We start from the raw sequence: 22,047 nt of genomic DNA, 5'->3' as shown, positions 1-22,047 counted from the left end.
GCTCCAGGCTCCGGGCAGAGGGGCTGCGGGCAGACACCCGGGGCTCCAGGCTCCGGGCAGAGGGGCTGCGGGCAGACACCTGGGGCTCCGGCTCCAGGCTCCGGGCAAAGGGGCTGCGGGCAGCCCCTGAGCAACTCAGCTGCTGGTCAGAGTGCCTGGCTGCTCGGACCATTGCTTTTGCTTTTAATCTGTTTTGTTAGTTCCCCAAGAGTGACCTGAGCTCACTCTCCTCCCTCTGGATCTGCTGTGGAGGGCAGCTTCATCTGGTTTGTTCTGCCTCCCCCACCCTGCGTGTCAGCTCCTGTGACTCCATGTATGTTAGGGAGAAGAAGGACTTCCAGCTTGACTCTGTTCTTGGAAGAATTACCCTGGTCATCTCCCAGGAGTCACTATGCTGTTTGTGTTTGTTGGCTTTGATTTGGGAGGGTTCTCAGAGCTTTCTTAGGAAGTTTTGTGGTGTCATAGCCTGGAATGTTCTCCGCTCTTTTTCTGGTAATCCAAACTAATATACTTTAAACAGTATTTTTAATACTACAAATGCAGATATTTTCTTTTGTTTCATTTGAGAAAGAGTGACAGGAAGGGAGAGAGATGAGAAGCATCAACTCATAGTTGTGGCTCCTTAGTTGTTCATTGATTACTTTCTCACATGTGCCTTGACCTGCGGGCTCCAGTTAGCCAGTGACTCTTGCTCAAGCCAGCGACCTTGGGCTTCCAACCAGTGACTTTTGGGCTCAAGCCAGCGATCATGGAGTCATATCTATGATCCCATGCTCAAGCTGGTGACCCTATGCTCAAGCTGGTGGGCCCACACTCAAGCCAGCGACCTCAGGGTTTTGAACCTGGGTCCTCAGCACCCCAGGTCAATGATCTGTCCACTGTGCCACTACCTGGTCAGGCCAGACATTTTATTTTTTAAAACACATGAAATACTGGACAAGTAGAAGTTACCCTTGATCTGGCTTCCATCCTAATTAAAGGTAATGGGTGTTGTCAGTTTTGGATGTATCCTCCCCAAAAAACTGCAGCATAGTGGAATTTTTTTCTTTTTTGTTCTATACTCTTATAGTTCCTTTTTATTCTTTTTTCTTCCCTCTTGCCTTCCTGTTTCAGTGGGAATTTGAGAAGAAAGGAGGAGCTATGTGAATTTCACTGTCTTGACTTGGACCTTGGCTGCTGTTCCTCCCAGAGTGTGGAACAGCTGCCTTCCTCACACTTTCCCCTCCCCCTCTGCCACGGAGGCCCTCCCAGTGAGTTAGCACACCAGGAGCTGGCAGGCCTCATGGGCATCAGCTGTTGAAATCATGCTGGAGTTGCTGCAGGAAGTTCTGTTTCGGCATTGTTGTTATGACTACACACGCCCTCTTGACCAACACCCAAAGTCGTGTTTTTGCTCGACTGGCTTTCCTTGTTTTTATTTCTCACCTCCCTTTTCCATTCCCATCTTATCTTCTGTCTTTTTTTTGTCTTACTCTCACCTAGTTTTTTTTTTAAAAAAAGACCACATTTCCCCTCACATTAAACATAAAAATATCTTAGGCTTTACTATATTATGGTCATCGCTTTCTGCAGTTAGAGATTGCATTTTGTAAGCTACTTCATATTCACTTGTCTACTTGACCCCCGTGAGCCTGTGGTGTAGGTATGGCTGGTGGTGTCTCACTTCGTCCCGACCATCTCTCCTTTGCTTTCCCTGAGTACCGAACTTAACTAGGCTCTGTTTTCCAGATGATGAGAATTTTTTTAAGTTGATGTACAATATTTTTTAAACTTTGCCCTTTCCTGTTATTTAAACCAATGTTTTTCAACCTTTTTACACTGGGGGATCGATGAAAATAGAATTATTTTGGGGACTGCTGAGGCAGAAGTCACCCTGAGCATAAGTGAATCTGACTAAGATTATTGGGTCTGTAATTTCATATACATCAGAGTGGTTAACTCTTGCAGACCGGCATGAAATTTCTGGCGGACTGGTCTATTGATCGGCGGTTGAAAAACACCGGTGTAGACATTACCTTTAAAACTTCCTACTTATTTTCTTGCATAAGTCACCTGTCCCCCATGAGCTTCGGTTTATTTGCCTCTGAAATGAAAAGCATTTGCTAAATTGATCAAATGAATTCTGTTAAGATTTTTAAAAAATTTAAATTCTGTGATTCCATTGAGGTGATTTTATTTCTTCACAGAGCATTGTGTGGTTGAGTCATATCTCCAGTATATTTTCTTTATGTGAGATGGCCAAAAGCTGTCTTTCTTTAACTATTTTAACGATTCCTTTTTGCCTGTTCTTTTAGGGAAAAATATTTACTTCCTTGGAGCCAGAACATGACATTAATGATGTCTGCCTCTACCCCAACTCAGGTATACAGTGCTGTCACGGGTCGTTGCGATGGACAAATCTCAGCCATGCTTTATCGGGCTCTCAGCTCATATTCCTCAGGACAGGGACTGGCTTCATCAGGGCAGTGCTCGGATGTCGTAGTCCCTCGCAGAATCACGAGCAGGAGGTGGTGTGGGTGGGTCAGAGAGCGGCCCTGTGGGTGACTCAGTCCTCAGCCAGCCCAGTGCTAGCAGAGACCGAGAGCTGTGGGCAGGTGGCAGGTGAGCCGTGGTTTCAGTGAGCTCTGCAGTCCTTTTATGTGATGAGTATCCGTGCGTGGGAACCCGGGTGTGGGGTTGGGAGAGGGCCGGATTGCTGCGTAGCACGCAGGGCTGGGAAGCCAGGGGTTTCCTATGTTGTATGCAAATGACAAGGCAGATTTCAGGATTCAACAATACCTTCAGGGTGAAGCTGTGAAGAATTTGGGGTATGAGGAAATGAGAGCAGTTCCCACTCTCAAGCAGTGCTGTACTCTGAGGACAGATACACACAGATCATTTTGATGGCATGTCACAGGCAAAGAGGGAAAGTTCTGTTGTGTGAGTTCAGACAGCACTCTAATGTGTTAGAGAGGGCTCTCCAGCCAGAGGAGGTAGGGGAGACTGGAGAGATTTTTTTTGCATTTAGTGTGGAAAGATGAGTGAGATTGGGTTGGTGGAGGTGGAGACTGGTGATCCTTGTGAGGGAGCAGTGTAAGAAGAGCAGAGTCTCGGGGAGAGCAGGGTAGGCTAGGGTAGGGTAGAACATGATACCATGCAATGTGACATGATATGTGGGGTTCCTCTGGGGAAGGGGAGGCGCCTTGTTGGGGGGGTGGCCCTGGGAGGAATCAAGTTGGAAGGCAGGTGGTAGATGCAGTGGAGGTCCAGGAATGACATGCTGAGTGGTTTGGGCTCTGTAATCTGGACCTGATTGGACTGCTTTCAGAAGACTGTTCTGTCCATCCTGTGAAGGTTGATCTGTTTTGAACTAATTTGAGTAGGAAGTGATATTCTGAGCTGAGATTGAGAGCACAGAAAGAGCTAATTTGGGAAAGAAAGATGATTGTTTTTTGGACATTTGACTATTAGGAGGGAATGGGACAGTGACAGTGTCTGACAGAGGGGCTCAAACCTGGCCACCCATCAGTATTACCTGGGGAGCTGTTGAAAAAGTACAGATTGCTCGGCCCCAACCCTGGCGTAGCAACTTTGAGTGTCCAGGGGGAAAGCCCAGAAACGTGTATATTTAACGTGCCTCTGGTGTGACTGGGATGCTCTGTCCTGACCCACAGCCTCGCGTTGGGGTTCATCTCCAGGTCACATCAGGAGCTGTGGTCTCGAGATGAGCAGGTCTGCAGATATAGATGATTTATTTATTGACTTATTTAACTTTTATTTTAGAGAGAGAGAAACATCAATTTGTCCCATTTATTTATATATTCATTGGTTGATTTGGTAGGGGGATAAAGGTGAGAAGCAACAACTTGTAGTTGCTTCACCTTAGTTGTTTATTGATTGTATCCCAGTGTGCCCTGACTGGAGGGCTCCAGCCAAGCCAGTGACCCCCTTGCTCAAGCCAGCGACCTGGAGATCATACTGATGATCCTGACTCAAACTGGCAGCTCCAACCTCAAAGTGACAACCTCATGCTCAAGCTGGTGAGCCTGCACACTAGCCAGTGACCTTGGTATTTCGCACCGGGGCCCTCCGTGCCCCAAGCCAGCACTCAGTCCACTGCATCACCACCGGTCAGGATAGAATATTTTAAATCACTTGTGTGGTTCATGGGATATTTCCATCGGACAGTGGTAGTCTAGACTTAGAGATCTGTAATGGTTTAGGATGTGGACAGGGTGCACAGTATTAAAAACCAGCTGTGGGCATGCTGGCTAGCTGTGGGCACAGTGCCCTCACCTCCCCTGGGAGCAGCGCAGATCTCTTCAGAGCAGGTTGCTCTGCTCTGCCAGTGGTCAGAGTGGCACTGCCCAGCTAGCACGTCACTCCCTGATCTGTCTCACATCCTGTCCGCTTTCAGATTTCCCTCATGGTCCGCCATATGTCTGCTTTCACCCATTTTTAACACTAGGATATAATGAAGCTCTGAGTTGCATTCAGTTCTGTGTCTTCAGTGTCTTTCAGTTCAGACTGGTCCCCTCTTTTGTTTTTTTCTCCACGGCACTAGCTTCTCCAAGGTCAGGTCAATAGTCTCGTAGAATGTTCCTCGTCCTGGATTTGTGTGATTATCTTTCATGGTCTGAAATGTTTAACCTGTTCCTCTAGCTCCCATACTTTTTTCTAAAGTAGAAGTTGAGTCCAGCGGGTTGGTGCACTGTGGGCTGACTGTTCTGGCCTCTAGTAGTGCCCGGCGCTGTGGGGTGCCTGGTCAGCTCCCAGCCCATTGAGCCTGCTCAGTGCCAGCAAAGGGAGAGTGCGTGCTCTGCCGTGGGGACCACCGGGTCTCGTCACTGAGAACAGAGTGCACTCTGCTGAAAGGGGAAAGCTCTAAGAGTGATATTTTGGACAGACGCCATGACTTTCCACTCAAATAACTGGGAAGAGGTCACTCAACCCCAACACGAGCCTGGTGATTTCTCTCCTGCCCGAGCGAGCACAGGACAGGCACTGCAGCTGCGCCCTGGGGTTTGGGCCCAAGCCTGGCTGACTCCATGCTTCGCCCCTTCCCTCATGTCACTCCACCTTCTCCCCTTAACTCTGCTTCTCCTCATGAGCTTAGTCACCCTTGGGAAAGCTAGACTCCTCTCCCTTTTTTCTCTTCTCTTACTCATTTTGGAGTAATTAAAGCAAGTCACGATTACTGTTTCATAATGGCTTTCTAATGCGAAGACTGCTCAGCGCTTCTGCTGGGAAACGGCCCCGCCCTCCTGGCTCCTCTCCAGCGCCCACTCCAGTTGCTCATTCCGCCTTCCAGCGACTGTAGGTCAGGGCGCCCCAGAGGCAGCTGCCCTTGGATGAGGGAGCACATCAGCTTCATTCTGTGCCTGCGGAGCTGACATCGTGCAGAGCCCTGCCCAGCCCTGTGCAGTCACATCCCTGGTTCCGAAACCAATGGGAGAGGAAAAAGATTCCAACTCAGAGACCTAGTTCAGGCTTTATGATTAGGCAGACTGGCCAGCCACCATTCTCACACCTAGAGAAATTCTTGTATTCACTGTGTTTATCTTTTAAATTATCCTTGCACTAGATGTATAATTGTCTTTTGATTTTTAGTTTGCTATTATAGTAAAACATTTTTCATGTTGCTATACGGAGTTTATACTTGTGCTTTTTAATGATTTGTTATTTGATCATACAAGAAGTCCTTTCATTTTATCTTACTTAATAGAGTACGAGAGTACTGTGTTACGTGAGGTTTGGCGTCGGTAGAATATCAGGTCCTCGACTTACGAACGCTGTGGTGACTGCAGCAAATGAGCCTGCTTTCCGAGGCTGCTCCCTTACCCACGGATGTGAGGACCGGGCCTAGTGCTTCACACTCTGCTCCTCTCTCCATCAGTCACCTTAGATTCTGGTGAACTACCTCTTTCTTTCTTTTTTTTTTTTTTTTTTTTTGTATTTTTCTGAAGTGAGAAGCTGGGAGGCAGACAGACTCCACATGCGCCCGACCGGGATCCACCCATCATGCCCACTAGGGGGCGATGCTCTGCCCATCTGGGGTGTTGCTCCATTGCAACCAGAGCCATTCTAGCACCTGAGGCAGAGGCCATGGAGCCATCCTAGGTGCCTGGCCAACTTTGCTCCATTGGAGCCTTGGCTGCAGGAGGGGGAGAGAGAGACAGAGAGGAAGGAGAGGGGGAGGGGTGGAGAAGCAGATGGCCGGGAATTGAATGCGGAACTTCCATACACTGGGCCAACACTCTACCTCTGAGCCAACCAGCCAGGGCCCCTCTTTCTTTCTGTTCAATTTTTCTGCTTCTGTCTTGTCAGGAACTTCCAAGACGCCTCAGGCTCAGTGCAGTTGTTTGTCTTTCTCACTCACGGTTGCTTTCAGTCCTGACCTTTCCCCTTTAGTTTGGCCAGAGTTCAGCTTGTATCACAGTCCACAGGTGGCCAAGTGAGACCCTGCTCCATTGTGGAATGTTGTGAAGCAGCTCTGCTGTGTCCAGTCTGAATTCTCTTGTATAATCAGACAGGAGTCTCTTTTGTGGTTCACTGGGGAGATGAGGTTGTTTCCTTGTGGAACGTTCACTGTTGAGCACTCAGTGCTCAGTGTTGAGCCAGTGAGGCCAGGAGGACAGGTTATCTTCGGGAAGATCCTTCTCTTGGGTTGTGACATGGCTCTTCAGTCCCCAGAACGTCGTCTTTAATCATGTCTCTGGGTCTGGGAGGCCCCTGGCCATACCGCAGTGAGGATGGGCAGCTCATCATTGCGGGTGGGCTCCCATCACGACCTCGGCCACATTTGTTTCCAGGGCCTGGTAAGGCACCAGGGTGAGAAATCTTATAGGAGCTACACTCTATGAAAATGTCTCCGAGTTTTGATTTGCTTTAATTGAGACACAAGTTCTTTCTCTATTTCACTGTGCTTTTAGATGTTTTCATTGTGCATATCTGTAGTTCGGTGAGAGAGGTCCCAGGTCGGCCAGCTCTGCTTGGGGGTCTTGTCTGAGATGTGATCTGCTAGGATGGCCACTCTCTGATGATTTGATGGCCTTGTGTATCTCAGCATTTCATTTCTGTGACAGTGTAAATACCACTTTGTACAAGCTTTTGCATTAACAAAAGAGTAGCAAAAAATATTTCCTAAAACATAGAATCAAATCGTTGTCCTTATCATATGATTACATGGTCTGATAATCTTTGTGGATTCCTCTACTGGAATAGAAGAATAAATTTTATAAATGAGTATAACTTGTGAAAGCATTTAAAAATCGGAGCTGTTGGGTTTGCATTTCAGCTCTGAAATTCTCTAGCTCATGACAGGATATCCATTTTGATTTTGTTTCTTCATCTACAGAGGGGTGAGGGTTGTGGTCACTTCAGAGAGGTGTGTGTCTACTGAGATGGTGTGCGTGACTGCACCTAGTCGTTAGTTGCTAACTGCAGTTTTTTGTAAGTGCTCCATGCTGGAAGGGGCCGGGAGGTCACAGCCACTCCCCAAGACCGGGGCGGAGTCGGCCGCAGTGTGCATGGCACAGAGAGCAAACGAGATGCCCACGCACTCGGGTCCTGTACCTGAGAGTAAGGATTTGGAGGTCACTGTTGCTACTAGGGCTATAGGGAAACTTTTCTTGTTGCTAGAAAGTTGTCCCTTCAATTTTGCTTTCTTACAATGCTGCCTGAGACTAAATTATTAGCTATTCTGTCAGATACTGTGTTAAAATTCCCTTGAGTTAGTTATTTTGATATAATCAGTGCTGTTAGATTCTGTGTTGGTCTTCTCAGGTGTAGCTACACACCGCACTCCCGTATGTCGTTTTGTTTTCGAATCAGCTGTGAACTGACATTTAGGAACTACTTTTGCTGTGACATTTTGTGGGAAATGCTTTACCTTGATTCCTGATAAAAAGAAGCCTTTCTTCTTAACTCTCATTTTTATCTGTAATAAATAACTCATTGAAAGTCCATACTCTCTGTGTGGTAGGGAGTGCTCGCTTACTTAGCTAGTGCAGGCGATCTCTGAGGGTCAGGAGCCTGTCTCGGGGGACCAGGACGAGCCCACTGCCTGCCTGCCTCGGGTACCTGGTGGCCAGACACTGCATCCTGAGCACTGCAAGCGCTTCGGAATGTAAAACCAATAGAAAAGGGTACTTTCCTCTTTTCTCCACGTGTTTACCTTCTCCTTGTGTTTATTTTCAGGAATGCTTCTCACCGCCAATGAAACCCCCAAGATGGGCATCTATTACATTCCAGTAAGTAACACCAGTAGGGGTTAAGATAAAACTAGGGCAGCAGGGACACTTTAGTTTGAACAGGACACACTGAGGACTTTGGGTCTGCATGCGATGTGTCAGTCACGCACAGCGGACCCACCTGTAGGCTCACTTTGCATCCCGGAGCCAGTAAGACAATACTCATCCTTTTTGGGGAAACTACTTCCTATCACGTTAAAATAGACACTTAGGAATTAGTCCGTATTCTTCAGGTTTGCATTTGGGAAAGATTACTTTGGCTGTGCCATAGGAGAATGGCTTAGATCTCAGCCAGAAGCAGTAAGAGCAGGCTGTGACGGCCCTGTGGAAAGATGCTGGTAGCTGTGTTTCCTGGGCCAGACCTCCCTCTTTAGTATCTGGAGCTTTGGGGGCCCTGGGGTGATTGAGAGAAGTCTGACCTGGCAGGCAGTCATTTCTGAGATTTGTTATTCTTGAATTGCCAAATGGCACATTTCAGAGGTGTTCTTTGATGGGGCTTGTACAGGTGACAGAAGACACCTTCCCTCATCCCGCATTATGGCCTTCTTCCTGCCTGCCCCTCGGGGGACACCGTGGAGAGAGGCAGACTAAGTCAGCTCGCCCCTAACCTTCACAGCTTGTCCTGGGGGAAGTCTCCGTTCACATTCATCTCAGGTGCTTATGGTGCCTTGATCTTCAGCAACTGCCCAGAAGCCGGTGTCCTCAATGCAGGGCCTTTCCCATGTCAGAACTAGGTCGGGTCAGCCATGGGAAAGTGACAGCGCACTGAGGTACAGCGTGGAGGGCTGCCTGGCAGGGGAGAGCCCCTGGGGCAGGGGTGGGGCTGTCCTAAGCACGTTTGCGAGGCGGCCATCTTCCTGGCTTTGCTGAGGTGGTGTGGGGACAGAGTGGAAGGACTATGAAACTCGGAAGATAGGCCTGGCACTGGTGAGATGTGGGCAGTGAGGAAGAGGAAGGAACCCAAGGTGACAGCCCGCGTCCTGCTCGGTGACCATGTGTGTGAGGATACCCCAAGTCCGGGAGGAGGTGGGGTGTGAGTAGTGCAGATTACTGTCCCCGCTGTGGCATGTTCTGCATTTTGTAAATGGCCTTTGAAAGAAACAAGTACAGCTTTCTGATGATGCAAACAGTGTGTGCATATTACTGTTTGTGCCAAGTGTTACAAAATATGAGAATAAAACTGTTTCCCCCTTGTATTGTAAGCATTGTAATGTTTCAATGGACTGTCTTCCAGCTATGCTTATCCCAGCAGTCCCCTGGTTACGGACGAGATAGGTTCTGTAAGTTTGAAAATGTGTAAGTATTAATATGCACAGAAAGGTAAAAATAAACACTATGTTAAGACATACATCTAAGATGCATTTAATAGGTAAATGTACCTGTTCAACTTACATACAGATTCAATTTAAGAGCAAACCAACAGCCTATCTTGTTCGTAACCCAAGGACTGCTTGTAATGTTGTGTGTACACAGTCAGATTTTACATACAGATTTGTATCCATAGAAATACTTTTTTTTTTTTTTTTTGGCAGAAATATTCTAAGGCATCAAAATTACTTAAAACATTTTTAGTTATCCATCTGTAGGAAACCTATTATTCACTTCCCACTTTCTGGGTCTATATTTCGGGGTGGATTTTATGTTGCAAGTAATGGGACCTTACTTAATGTGTGTGGAGGGAGCCGGACGCTAGCCAGGTAGAGAGAAACCGCTTCCTTGACAGGTGTGAGCCTGTCTGATAAGACTTTAAGTTCAGCTTTCTAACTCAGCTCTAACAGAAAGCTGTGAAAAACTCCAGAGAAGGTCCCGGTGACAGTGTATACAGGGACAGTGAGAGCGTGAGCTAGTCTTGCTCAGCGAGGTGCTGTGCTCAGACTTGGTTCTCTCATGTTCCTTCCTGACCCACCGTTGCACCCTGCCGCCCTGCGTGGAGCAAGGGTTTTGCAGTGCTACTGTCTTTTCTTGGAACCTGCCCTTTGTAATTCTCTTTCAAAGCAGAGAGAGCCCCGGGTCTGAAAGCCTGCCATTCTTCATAAGATGTTATCGAATTTACCGAGCTGATATTTGGAACAAAGGTTTATTTGAAGTCTATAGAACAGTGGTTTTCAACCTGTGGGTCGCAACCCTGGCGGCGGGGGTCGAACGACCAAAACACAGGGGTCGCCTAAAGCCATCGGAAATACATATTTTATTTAAAAATGTATTGTATAATAAATATGCCTGACCAGGCAGTGGCACAGTGGATAGAGCTTCGAACTGGGATGCAGAGGACCCAGGTTCAAGACCCCGAAGTTGCTAGCTTGAACGTGGGCTCATCTGGTTTGAGCAAAAAGCCCACCGACTTGAACCCAAGGTCGCTGGCTCCAGCAAGGGGTTACTCGGTCTGCTGAAGGCCCACGGTCAAGGCACATATGAGAAAGCAATCAATGAACAACTAAGGTGTTGCAATGCGCAACGAAAAACTAATGATTGATGCTTCTCATATCTCTCCGTTCCTGTCTGTCTGTCCCTGTCTATCCCTCTCTCTGACTCACTCTCTGTCTCTGTAAAAAATAAAAAAATAAAAAATAAATAAATATGTAGTTTTGACCCCCGCCGGGGTTGCGACCCACAAGGTTGAGAACCGCTGCTATAGAACGAGAGAAGTTTAACATGTGGTTCATGCCAAGGATAGGAGTTTTGGGCTGTGATTTGTGTTAACGTCTTATAAATCAAGTATGAAAACACTTTCTGCCTTTGGGGCTGGACTAAAACTGAAGAGAAGCTAGTTTTCTTTTAGCCTGTAAATTTTTGCCTTTCTGTCCGATACCATCTTTCTTGAACGCTTGAACTCTTCCTAGATTAAATGCAATTCTTGATTTACACACTCTCTGCCACTCAGGTATCCCCGTAACTGACTGGGTTTCCTCCAGTCCTTTTCCCATTTTCTCAGCAATTTTCTTGGTTTTCCTCCTCAAAGACTAGAATCTGCTATTTTATTTGTTTGCTTTTTAAATTCCAGGTTCTAATTCAGCTGCAGCTCTTGAGACATAATGCCAGAAATTGTTCTTCGAGTTTGGTTTTCCCTTGAAATGTAATTTAATCTTAGGTTGGTTCTTTATAATCAACACTGTTGGCAGCCCTGTGGACTCCAGAGGAACTCCAAGTCTCCTTGGGGGCCCAACCCAAAATGCCGCCAGTGTGCTTGGTACTGTCTCCGCGGGAAACGCGCCCATGGGGCATCAGCCAGCGCCGAAACCACTTGGCCCCGGACAGTTGCTTGCTTGCACGCCCGATAGCACGCGTGCCAGAATGTAATTGTTATGCCCTCAGATAAGGATCAGTTCCTTTGCTCTGACAGTCCATTCTAATCAGCCAGATCAGAGAGCCTCGGTGTGGTGCAATTGTTGTGTTTGGAAATGCTGACAGATTTCTTGAAGTCGGGCCTTGTCTGAAAAATTTCATGATGACTCTGGAAAATAAAAAGGAGAATGTGAAAGTATGGACATGTAACTCCTGTTGGATCATTTTTGAAATTCGTTCAAAAGTTGGCTTTGCATCTAGGATAAGATGAACTTATCTATTATAAAAACAATACCTCAGTCCCTTTGTTTTTCTTCCTCTGTATACCTGTGCTTTTAAGGTGTTGTTGCTGAAGTGCTGTGTATGTCCCTGTCTAGGATTAGGGTTTCAGTCTGGACCATGATTGGTCCAGTTGGTACATTTCAATTTAAGGCCATTACTGAAGGCTCACTTATGTCTACTGATTTGATATTCGGAGAATTCCCCAGATACGAGAGCTCTTTGGCTCACTGGTATATGTTGAAATAGCCCTGAGTATATTAGTGTCCGTGTAGAACCCTGAAAGTGATCATCACATTTTCACCTAAGATTCTCGTTTAAGCAGAGAGCTGTTAGACATAGTGACAGTAATTTTGTTAGAAATTCCTATTTATAGTGCTGGTAGCAACATATTCTCTTGCTTTGGGGAGGTAGCGTCGATACAGAGAACACTGTTCCCTGGGGAATCTGCCCGCACAGAAAGGATGTGCAAGATGCAAGATGGGGCACAGACCGAATCGGTAGCTGCCGAAGTATTTTCACACGAAACGACTTTTCAGCGTGCCATAGGGAACGGGACATTCAAAAAAGAATATTAGAGTAGGAAGGGAAATTTGAGGTCATCTGGTGCCACCCCTTAATTTATAGCTGAAGAATCAATTCTTTGTTCAAGATCCGATGACACGTTAGTACAGAGCTGGGTTGGAAGACATTTCATTCTGCATTGCACAGTAGAAAGAGCTTATATTTTGCTCTGTTTTCCCATCATTTTAATCAGAAACACATTTATATGGTTTCATAGCTTGCTTTTTTTTCCACTGAATTAATATTCTCCATGTTATGATTCTTGGAGAGCATTGAAAAGTGAATTTTGTATGTGAATAAAAAGAGTATATAGTTTTTTAAAAATGTTTAAATATCAGAAAAAGAGATGAAGAAACTAACCATAGGCTTCCTATTCAGAGACATTCTTGCTATGTGGAAGTATACTATTTATCTTTGTTACACTGTACTTGCTTTGCATTTAGTAGTACTGTAATGGCTTTTCAGTCCTTCGGGGTGTTGGGGAGGGTTTGGGGGGGCGGTGTCAGGCAGGTAGTCACCCAGCCACCCATTCCACTTGGTGGGTGTGTGTCCCGGACTCAACTTGAGGAAAAGCCTTCCTCAATTAAGAAATTCAACCCTAATTTCCTGAAGCATCATCTACATGTGAACTGTTACCTTGTCTGCTTTGCATTTAGAAGGTTTATTTATGTGTCCTTCTTGGGAGAACTGAGAGAGCAATCATTTATTATTTTTTGTGTTATGTGGTTGTGAGGTAGGATGGTGAGAAGCTAGGAGAATTCCTGGCAGGTGGAATGGGGAAACGGAGACAGAGCTGAACAAACTGGCCAAGCAATCTTTAGCCTGACACAGGTCCCCTCACTAGAGATCACACCTAGGTCTTAGTTGTATGTCAGCTCCAGGGCCAGTTACAGTGACTAATGCCCCCCTGCCCTGGCACTGACCAGTCAGCGGAAACCATGACCCTAAAAGCGCATACCTGGAAAGCTGATGACTATTCTAGTGAGATCTCCTCTAGGACCTCCCTAGAAACCCTCAAAACAAAGGACCCAGTACTGGCTATCACGGGAGCGCACCCACTCCTCCTCTCCCTTGTTCCCCCACAGACGTGCATCTCCCAGACTCCAAGGGACTCCACGACACTGCAACCAGGGGAGCAGTGGGCAGCAGGGGCTTGTCCCGGGCAAACCCCTGAACCTGTGTCTAAGGCCCCCTTTTCCCTGACTCCCCAGTGTGGTCTCATTTCCTTTTTGTGAGGTTTCCAGAGAGCCAAAGCAGCCCGCCTGTTGATTCTTCTGTCCTTAGCCCTTCCTTGTTTCACTGTCCCCCGCTGTCATGCTCTCAAAGTCACCTGGACACGTGCTGTGAAATCTCTCTCCTGCACAGCATCCTGCACTGGACCCACACAGGGCCGGGTCCAGTCCCCTTTCTGCTGACAGGAGATGAGGGACACCATTTGAAAAAAATGCTGCTGGAATATGTTGTTTTCTTCAAAACATGTTTAGCCCCAGTCCCTCTCACATTGTTACCACACTGAGTGTGATTTTGATCATTTAAGATATGGGTGTTTTTTTTGTTATGACAAGGCCACGAGGTACAAGTGACGTACTATATCTGGCCCTGTCCCAACACTTGAGGGAGCTGCGCACTCTCAGAAGGGCTGAAGGACACCCCGAGGGGTGAATTCTTACCTGCTTGACGTCAGAACCTGGTCGTTATAGAAGAGGTTAAACCAGTGGAATTAAACTTTAGGAACAGTAAATGAAATGGAGAATAAGAGAAGGGAAAAGATTTAAAAAATACAGTTAGCAAGTTCAGAATAGGCCCAGTAGAGCTGAGCAGCAGTGTCTGTAGAATAAAGATCTGGGAGTTCTAGTCAGTCAGGGAGTCAAGACTAAGCAGAAAGTTGGCGGTGACTCTACCTGTGAGTGGGGTCAGGCACGGCAGTGAGATGCGGGGTGACCGTGGGGCTCCTAACGTGGGGAATGTTCACTAAGAAGTTCCAATGATGTGGGTCGGAGAGTTCAGGAGGGAGGGCAGGACTCGCGTTGTCCGGCACCAGCTGAGAAGACGTGGGCTTAGGGGGAGAAAAGAGGAAGGTCGTGAGAGGAAGGCACCTAATGGGAGGTTAAATGTTGGGGCATTGGACTAAAGAAAAAAACTCACTATTGAGTACATGGGAAGACCTGTCAGAAAATGGGAGGGAGGAAAAGACTGACCTTTCAAAACTTCTGAAGGGAAGAAAAAGGCATATTTGAATGAAACACACAACTCATTTTAAATTGAGTTCAGCTTTGAGTTCAAAGATGCATGTTTTTTAGATGTTTTGATTCACAGTAATGCAAATAGGACATATGCTTAATTTTGTTCTCTAAGAAAAACATCTTAAAGATCAAGCCAAGCCTGTACTAAAGATCTGAAAGGATAAAACATCTTATCAAAGGTGGTGGAATACCTACGTTTATTGGAAAGAAAATGTGAGTCACTTATAGACAGAACCTAGCAGGTAAAAGATGTGGTACATTTACACAATGGAATACTATGCGGCCATTGCAAAAGAAGGACATTTTACCTTTTGCAACAGCATGGAGGACCTGGAGAGCATTATGTTAAGTGAAATAAGCCAGTCAGAGAAAGACAAGTACCACATGATTTCACTTATATGTGGAATCCAAGGAACAAAGTAAACTAACAAAATAGAAACAGACTCATAAATACAGAACAGGCTGACAGCTGTCAGAGGGGAAGGGATTGGAGGCTTGGTGAAGAAGGTAAAAGGATTAAGCAAAGAGAAAAACTCACAGACATAACAGACATAGACAACAGTGTGGTGATTACAAGAGAGACGGGGACAAATGGTGATGGAAGGAGTTTTGACCCGGGGTGGTGAACATAATACAGTATACAGATGACGTGTTTATAGAACTGTACACCTGACACCTTTATGATTTTATCAACCATTGTCACCCCAGTAAATACAATAAAAGATAATAGCCAAAAAAAGTTAAGATTCCAAACTCCATGTATTTCCATCACCTTTTTCTAATGTTGATGCAAAACAGATACAAAAGGATGAGGCATTTCTTTTTAGGGAGTTTCCTTTCTAACCCAAATTCACAGCAAAACTGTCATTTGAATGTTATCTTATGTATGAAATTGCTTTACAGTCTTGGTATTCTAGTTGAAATTTTTCTGTTATATATTCATAACTATCAAATGGGAAGTAAGGCAAAAGTCAGGTGGCTAATAAAGTATTCTGTTTTCCTACAAACAAGTTGTTTGTGTCTTTACAAAGGGGAAGCGTGGGCTTCCTATTTCCATCCAAACACTTTCAGTCTGTAACAGTATCTGTGACATTTTTCTCCACAAAGGAAATCCTCTCCATTTCCTGTGACAGTTCATTGGATCACAAGAATAGCAGACACACAGAAAGCATTAATCTGTGACACTCAGGAAGTAATTTTCTGAGCATCCTGTCACATTTTCAGAAGTTACTTTAGTTGTGCGTAGGTAAAAATAAATGTAATTTCCATATAAAAATATTTGATGCCCATGACATATTTTATCAGTGTATCAGATGATACTTGTTTTTGTTTAAACAGTTACACATCTGGCATGCCCATCTTCTTGAAAGTAAGTGACAGCTTTCTGTTCAGATGCTAGCTATTCAGTTTGAGTCAGTTATTGACCACAGTTTATTCATTCTCCAGTGGAAGGACATCTTGTTGCTTCGAGTTTTGGTGGTTAAACATTCTCGTGCAGGTTTTAGTATAGCCGTATGTTTTCAGCTCCTCTGGGTGCGTAGCAGGGAGCACAGGTGCTGATCATATGAGAAGAACATGTTTAGTTTTGTGCGAAGTGCTGGACTGTCTCCCCGGCACTGTGCCGCGTGGCATCTGGCAGAGAAGGAGAGCTGCTCCGTGTCACGGTCAGCTTGGGTGTGGCCAGTGTTTGGAGTCAGGCATTCCAATAGGTGTACAGTTGTGTAGTATTTATTATGTAGTCATGTCATAGTTTTTTTTACGTACTGTCTTCTTAATGGATATTTCTTATCCATTTCTTTGATTTCTGTAGGCCAGTGCTGTTCAGTAGCACTTTCTGCAATGATGACGTTCTAGACATTCTATCTGCTTTGTCCAGTGTGGTAGCCACTAGCCCTGTGGGCCTGTTGAGCACTTGAAATGTGCCTAAGGCACATTTTAAATTTTATTTTTTTAAATTGATTTAAATTTTAATTAATAGCCATATGTGTCTAATTCCTACTGTACTGGACTAAGCAGCTCTAAACTATGCCAGAGCCAAGTTAGGTCATCAAGCTGCCTGCCTGGACCACATTACTTGGGCCTTCATAAATTACAGTTTAGTGGTGTCTTTGATGTTTAACAGTGATGTGAAATTTCTTTTGTAAAGCTCTTATAAAGAAAGATCTTGTAAAGACAGTCTCTTAAAGAAAGATAAATGATATGCTTATTGAGTTTAATTCCAAGAGAATTCCTTTTTTGAGTGTACCAGTATACTTCCCTTTATCAAGTAAACGCTATCTTTCTACCTCATTGTACATCTCATATTGCCTTGGTTTCCGGGAGCCCACAGTTAAGTTTTTGTTCAGCTATAGCAGGTGGTCTTGTACGGTTTATCACTTCCACCACCAAACCATTCATTATGAATTTAAAGATTTCATTATGTGCATGGTGTTTCTTGTAAAGCTCTTTCTGAAAATGGTTAACTTGGACATGAAGTGTCTGGGATCTGTCCTAAGACCTCTCTATGAATAGATGAATACTGTGTCCATTTTATTTCTTTCTCACGGCCCTGTGGGCACACATATCACATGTCCTAAGAGGATAATATGTTGTCATGTGTGAGAATCCTTTTATTGTCCCAGTGAGAGATATATATATTTAAAACTCCAAGATAGCAATTCTACCCAGGGTAGTAGAAAGTAACTTAAGCAGTTAATGGTTGGCCACATTTTATTCGATGTGAGTCAAATTGGGTTCATTTACCTCTCATTTTACTCTTCTGGATCAGTGCTTTCCTCGGCTTTCTGTGGAGACCTGTGGTGAATCTTATTTTGCTTGAATTTAAAATATACTCTTCAGGATTTCCTAGTTCCGTGCATGGTACCCTGTAGATAAACAGTAGCTGTGAAATGTCTTTTGATCCTCCAAGAATAGCACTGTTAAGGTGTATAATCTTGAGGAAAACGCATATGTAAATTTAAAAGCAAATTATTATTATTTTGTTGCTGCCAAGTTTCCATCCCTTAGTTTTTACATAGTTTTTATAATTAAGAATTGGAAGGCATAGGATATGCTGAAAAGTTATTAATTAATTCCTTTGCTTGCAAGGAAGTAGGCTAGCACCAGGAAGCTACTGACGTGGTCACCAGGATAACACACTGAAACCATTGTGTCACTTGGCAGGAAGAAAGTGACAAAACAAGATCTTGGAGAGTGCTTGTTACCAGGTGTGTGACCAGAAAGATGAATGCTTTTTCATATGATGAAATTGGCCTAGCACCCTTGGCACCCTGGGTAGCTGTGTGTGCTCGTGTGTGTGCGTGCATGTACACGCAGATGTCACTGTCAGGTTTGAGCTCCGGGAAAGGTGAGGGCTGAAAGGAGAGGAGGGTGACATTGCTTGGAGTTGCTGGAGCTGCAGACACGGGCAGTGAGCTCTAGGCCACTGTGTGGGACTGCATGTGTGAGATGGTGGTGAGTATCCAGTGGTGATGTGTAGCAGAGGTACACACCAGGCCCTGCAGGAAACCATGAGTGAGATGCCTACTCAGTGGCTGGTGAGGAAGGCTGGGTCCATCCATCTTCAGGTAGTTTTTCTTCTTGAGACCCGAAGGAGGACGGAAGCTGAGGACCTTTCTTGTTTATACTCACAGAGCCTTGCATAGATTCATTGGTTTGATGGACTAATACTCATTGGCATAAGCAATCTTGCCTGTTTTTATCACTTGGTCTTATTTTTTCATTGTTTCAGTGCCTAAACTACTTCTCAAACACTAAATCAAAATTGAAATCATAGTAGAGAATAGTTTTTCTCCTCCTTAAAATGACTGTCGAAATTTGATTTCTTCTTTGCTAATCTGAATTTTAGGAATGAGAGAACAAAGCACCACAAGTAGAGTACCTTTAGATGACTCATAAATGCTCACACTGATGCATATAAACTTGGGCGTGCGTTATGTGGCGAATGCAATTACCTGCTCAAACGCCTGGCCACTCCCGCAGCTCACTCAGCTGTCGCCTTCAGCTCAGGCTGATGATCAGTTATTATGAAGCCTCAGCTGCCAGAATTTAACAACACATGCTGGTGCCTGAGGTGCTTGTCAGTCCATAGTGGAGGGGAACTTTGAAAGGAAATGTCCCTTTGAGTTTGTGTGTTGCGGAGTTGGTCTTAGTTGGCAAAATCCTACTGGGGAATGGAGGAACAGAATAGAGGCAAGAGGCGGGGTCAAGGGGAGCAGGGGATAGCAGGAGGAAGGGGGGTGAGGGGATGGGATCAGAGAAGGTGAAGGGAATAGTGAAATTATATATGCATAACACAGAGATACAGATAACAGGTCAGCAAATCCAGAGGAGGGGAAGGGAATTGAGGAGTTGGGGGTAAGGGGGTGTAATGAGCGACACATGGTTGGGGGTGAGGGTGTTACATGAAGTGGGACACTTGAATCCATGTAAACACAATAAATTAATAAAAAACTTTTAATTCTACTGGAGATTGCAGGCTGTGCAGTTAGAAATAGTGGTCAATGATATTTATAGTATAGTAGACCTTCATCATCTTTAATCTACAATTCTAAAATCCAAAACACCCTGAAAATTTTTTTGTAACTCATTGATGGCAAAACTTAACCTGACCTGCTTCATTAGGACTCAGATCTGATGTGTAATGAGGCTCTTTCTAGTCTCTCTTCATCCCAGATCACCAATATCAATGTGTTTGATTATGTACTGCTGACCTAGACCCCAATTGAAGAGTCTATGTGACACACAGTATGCGTACTGTCTTGCCTTTTTAAAATGCAAAATATTCTAAGCTTCAAACCCTTTTGCCCCCCAATAGTTTTTCATGAAGACTTAAGGCCTTAGAGCAGTGGTTCTCAAACTTTTTGAAGTCAGGGCGCATTTAAAATCCTACAAATAATTGTAGGCACACTATATACAAATTTCTGAGAAATATGTAATATTAATTAAGTCAAATATTAAAGAAAAAATATGAAGTCCAAGCATGCTCTTATAGTAATTCAGTAAAATAAATATGACAAAATTAAATATATTCTGACATTAAAAAACATCTTTATGTTACATTCTTTTGAGTTACGCTTTTTAGAATTCATAAAAAAGAGGGGTTAAAAAATAAAAAAATGACAAAAAAGTTATCTTTTTATATATATAGATACATTCTTAGTAAGATTTAGTAAATTCGCAGGTCCCGGTGTGAATGTGTTAAGTTTTTTCATTCTTGTGTTTATGAGAAACATGAGCCTGCTGTGTCCCAGCGATTTCTTCAATGTTTGGGCATATATTTGAAAGACAAACTCTCATTTCCTCATCAATCCATTGAAGAATTCCTCTCTTTTTACTCTTAATTGTGTTGAGTGCAGAAAACCCCCACCATACATATCATCTTAACTTGACACCAAACAAAGGATAGAAGAAACTTGCCTCCAGTCTTTCCGGGGAACATGGGGGGTAGTGTAAACAATCCAGCACCACAGCTTAACAGCCTTTTGCAGCCTAATCAGGCAAGTGAGGTGGGTGGTTGGGCAGACTGTCAGTTTATAGCCAATTCCCCACACCTCTGTCCTCCAAAAATCTAATCTCCAAAAAGCCTGTTGGTTTTTTGGTCCCTAACAGGCACATATTTCTCTGGAATACCATAGGGCGCACCTGGAAATCTTATAGGGCAGTGGTCCCCAACCCCTGGGCCGTGGACTGGTACCAGTTCTTGGGCCATTTGATACTGGTCCTCAGAGAAAGAATAAATAACTTACATTATTTCTGTTTTATTTATATTTAAGTCTGAACAATATTTTATTTTTTAAAAATGACCAGATTCCCTCTGTTACATCCGTCTAAGACTCTCTCTTGACGCTTGTCTTGGTCACATGATACATTTATCCATCCCACCCTAAAGGCCGGTCCATGAAAATATTTTCTGACATTAAACCGGTCCGTGGCCCAAAAAAGGTTGGGGACCATTGTTCTAGAGCACACCAGTGTGCCCTGGCTCACACTTTGAGAACCACTGCCTTATAGTAAGAGTGACAGATTTCTGGTTGGCTGTGGGTTAAAATTTTTATAGGGGGATAAAAACCCCTGCCTCTTAGAGTATCTTATTATTTTTTTGCCATTACTATTACTATTTTTTATTTAATTTTTTTTTTAATTTTTATTATTTTTTTTTAGAGAGAAAGAGTGAGGAAGGGACAGGCAGACAGGAAGGGAGAGAGGTGAGAAGCATCAGTTCATAGTTGTGGCACTTTTTAAAAAAGTTCGTTGATTGCCTGACCGGGCTGTGGCGCAGTGGATAGAGCGTCGGACTGGGATGCCGAGGACCCAGGTTCGAGACCCCGAGGTTGCCAGCTTGAGCTCAGGCTCATCTGGTTTGAGCAAAGCTCACCAGCTTGGACCCAAGGTTGCTGGCTCGAGCAAGGGGTTACCCCGTCTGCTGAAGGCCCACGATCAAGGCACATATGAGAAAGCAGTCAGTGAACAACGAAAAACTAATGATTGATGCTTCTCATCTCTCCTCGTTCCTATCTGTCTCTATCTATGCCTCTCTCTGACTCTCTGTCACTGTACAAAAAAAAAAAAAAAAAGTTCATTGATTGTTTTCTCATACATGCCTTGACCAGGCGGCTCCAGCTGAGCCAGTCTCCTCTTTCTCAAGCCAGCAACCATGAGCTCAAGCCAGCAACTGTGGGGTCATGTCTGTGATCCCACACTCAAGCCAGCAATCCCGCACTCAATCTGGTGAGCCCATGCTCAAACCAGCGATCTCGGGGTTTTGAACCTGGGTCTTCAGCGTCCCAGGTTGACGCTCTATGCCTGTGCCACCACCTGGTCAGGCAATTTTTTTCTATTTTTTTTTCTTGTTATTATTGCTTGACTTCCAGAACGGATATTTGTATTTACTTTTAGAATGTCCTAAAAACAACATTATAACAAAGTAGATGATTTATGTGGTTGGTAGATGGTAAAATTATTTTATATTGAAACTCTTCATTGTTACTTGTCAGTAAGTGTAGTTCATTATCTGTTCAGTGTGGCATTATAACATAAATAGTGTTGAAATTGTTTCTAGGATTATAGTACTGTAGGATCACTGAAAGGTAAAATTGACAATCTTCTAACCAGGCATCTTCTCTGTAAGTAATGAGTAGAATATATATTAACTTCATGGAGTATTAACTTCTAACTGTGACTGTTAGATTTTACTGAGTCTGAGATCATAACCCCTTAGTCTGTCAGGACGATGTGTCCCCTTCAGTGCTCTAGGCCCCCGGCCTCAGCAGGTAAAGGCCTCCAGAGCCGTTGAAACATTTCTCTCTGTGGCACTCATCACAGCTCGTTGTACTTGTTTTTCCACACTTGTTTTATTTATATTTGGCAGTTAACACTTAGCTTTTAGTAAAAATGTTCACTTAACCTTTTAAATGAATGAATGAAGTTAAGAAAATTAAAAATCCTCC

At 44.5% G+C, this 22,047-nt stretch overlaps 1 protein-coding gene across 2 annotated transcripts in view; it reads left to right on the top strand.

Annotated features, from left to right (window-relative positions):
• Window positions 1-22,047, top strand: part of NOL10 (nucleolar protein 10) — a 90,259-nt gene that overhangs the window by 37,797 nt on the left and 30,415 nt on the right. For both annotated transcript variants that reach the window (XM_066236670.1, XM_066236671.1), the window contains 2 exons: window positions 2,295-2,361; window positions 8,179-8,231. In XM_066236670.1, coding sequence (XP_066092767.1) covers window positions 2,295-2,361; window positions 8,179-8,231 — 120 coding nt within the window. The remainder of the gene's footprint in view (window positions 1-2,294; window positions 2,362-8,178; window positions 8,232-22,047) is intronic.

This window comes from Saccopteryx bilineata, chromosome 6 (assembly GCF_036850765.1).
Source record: "Saccopteryx bilineata isolate mSacBil1 chromosome 6, mSacBil1_pri_phased_curated, whole genome shotgun sequence".
NCBI classification, from domain to species: Eukaryota; Metazoa; Chordata; class Mammalia; order Chiroptera; family Emballonuridae; genus Saccopteryx; species Saccopteryx bilineata.
This window is presented reverse-complemented; position numbering and strand designations above follow the sequence as displayed.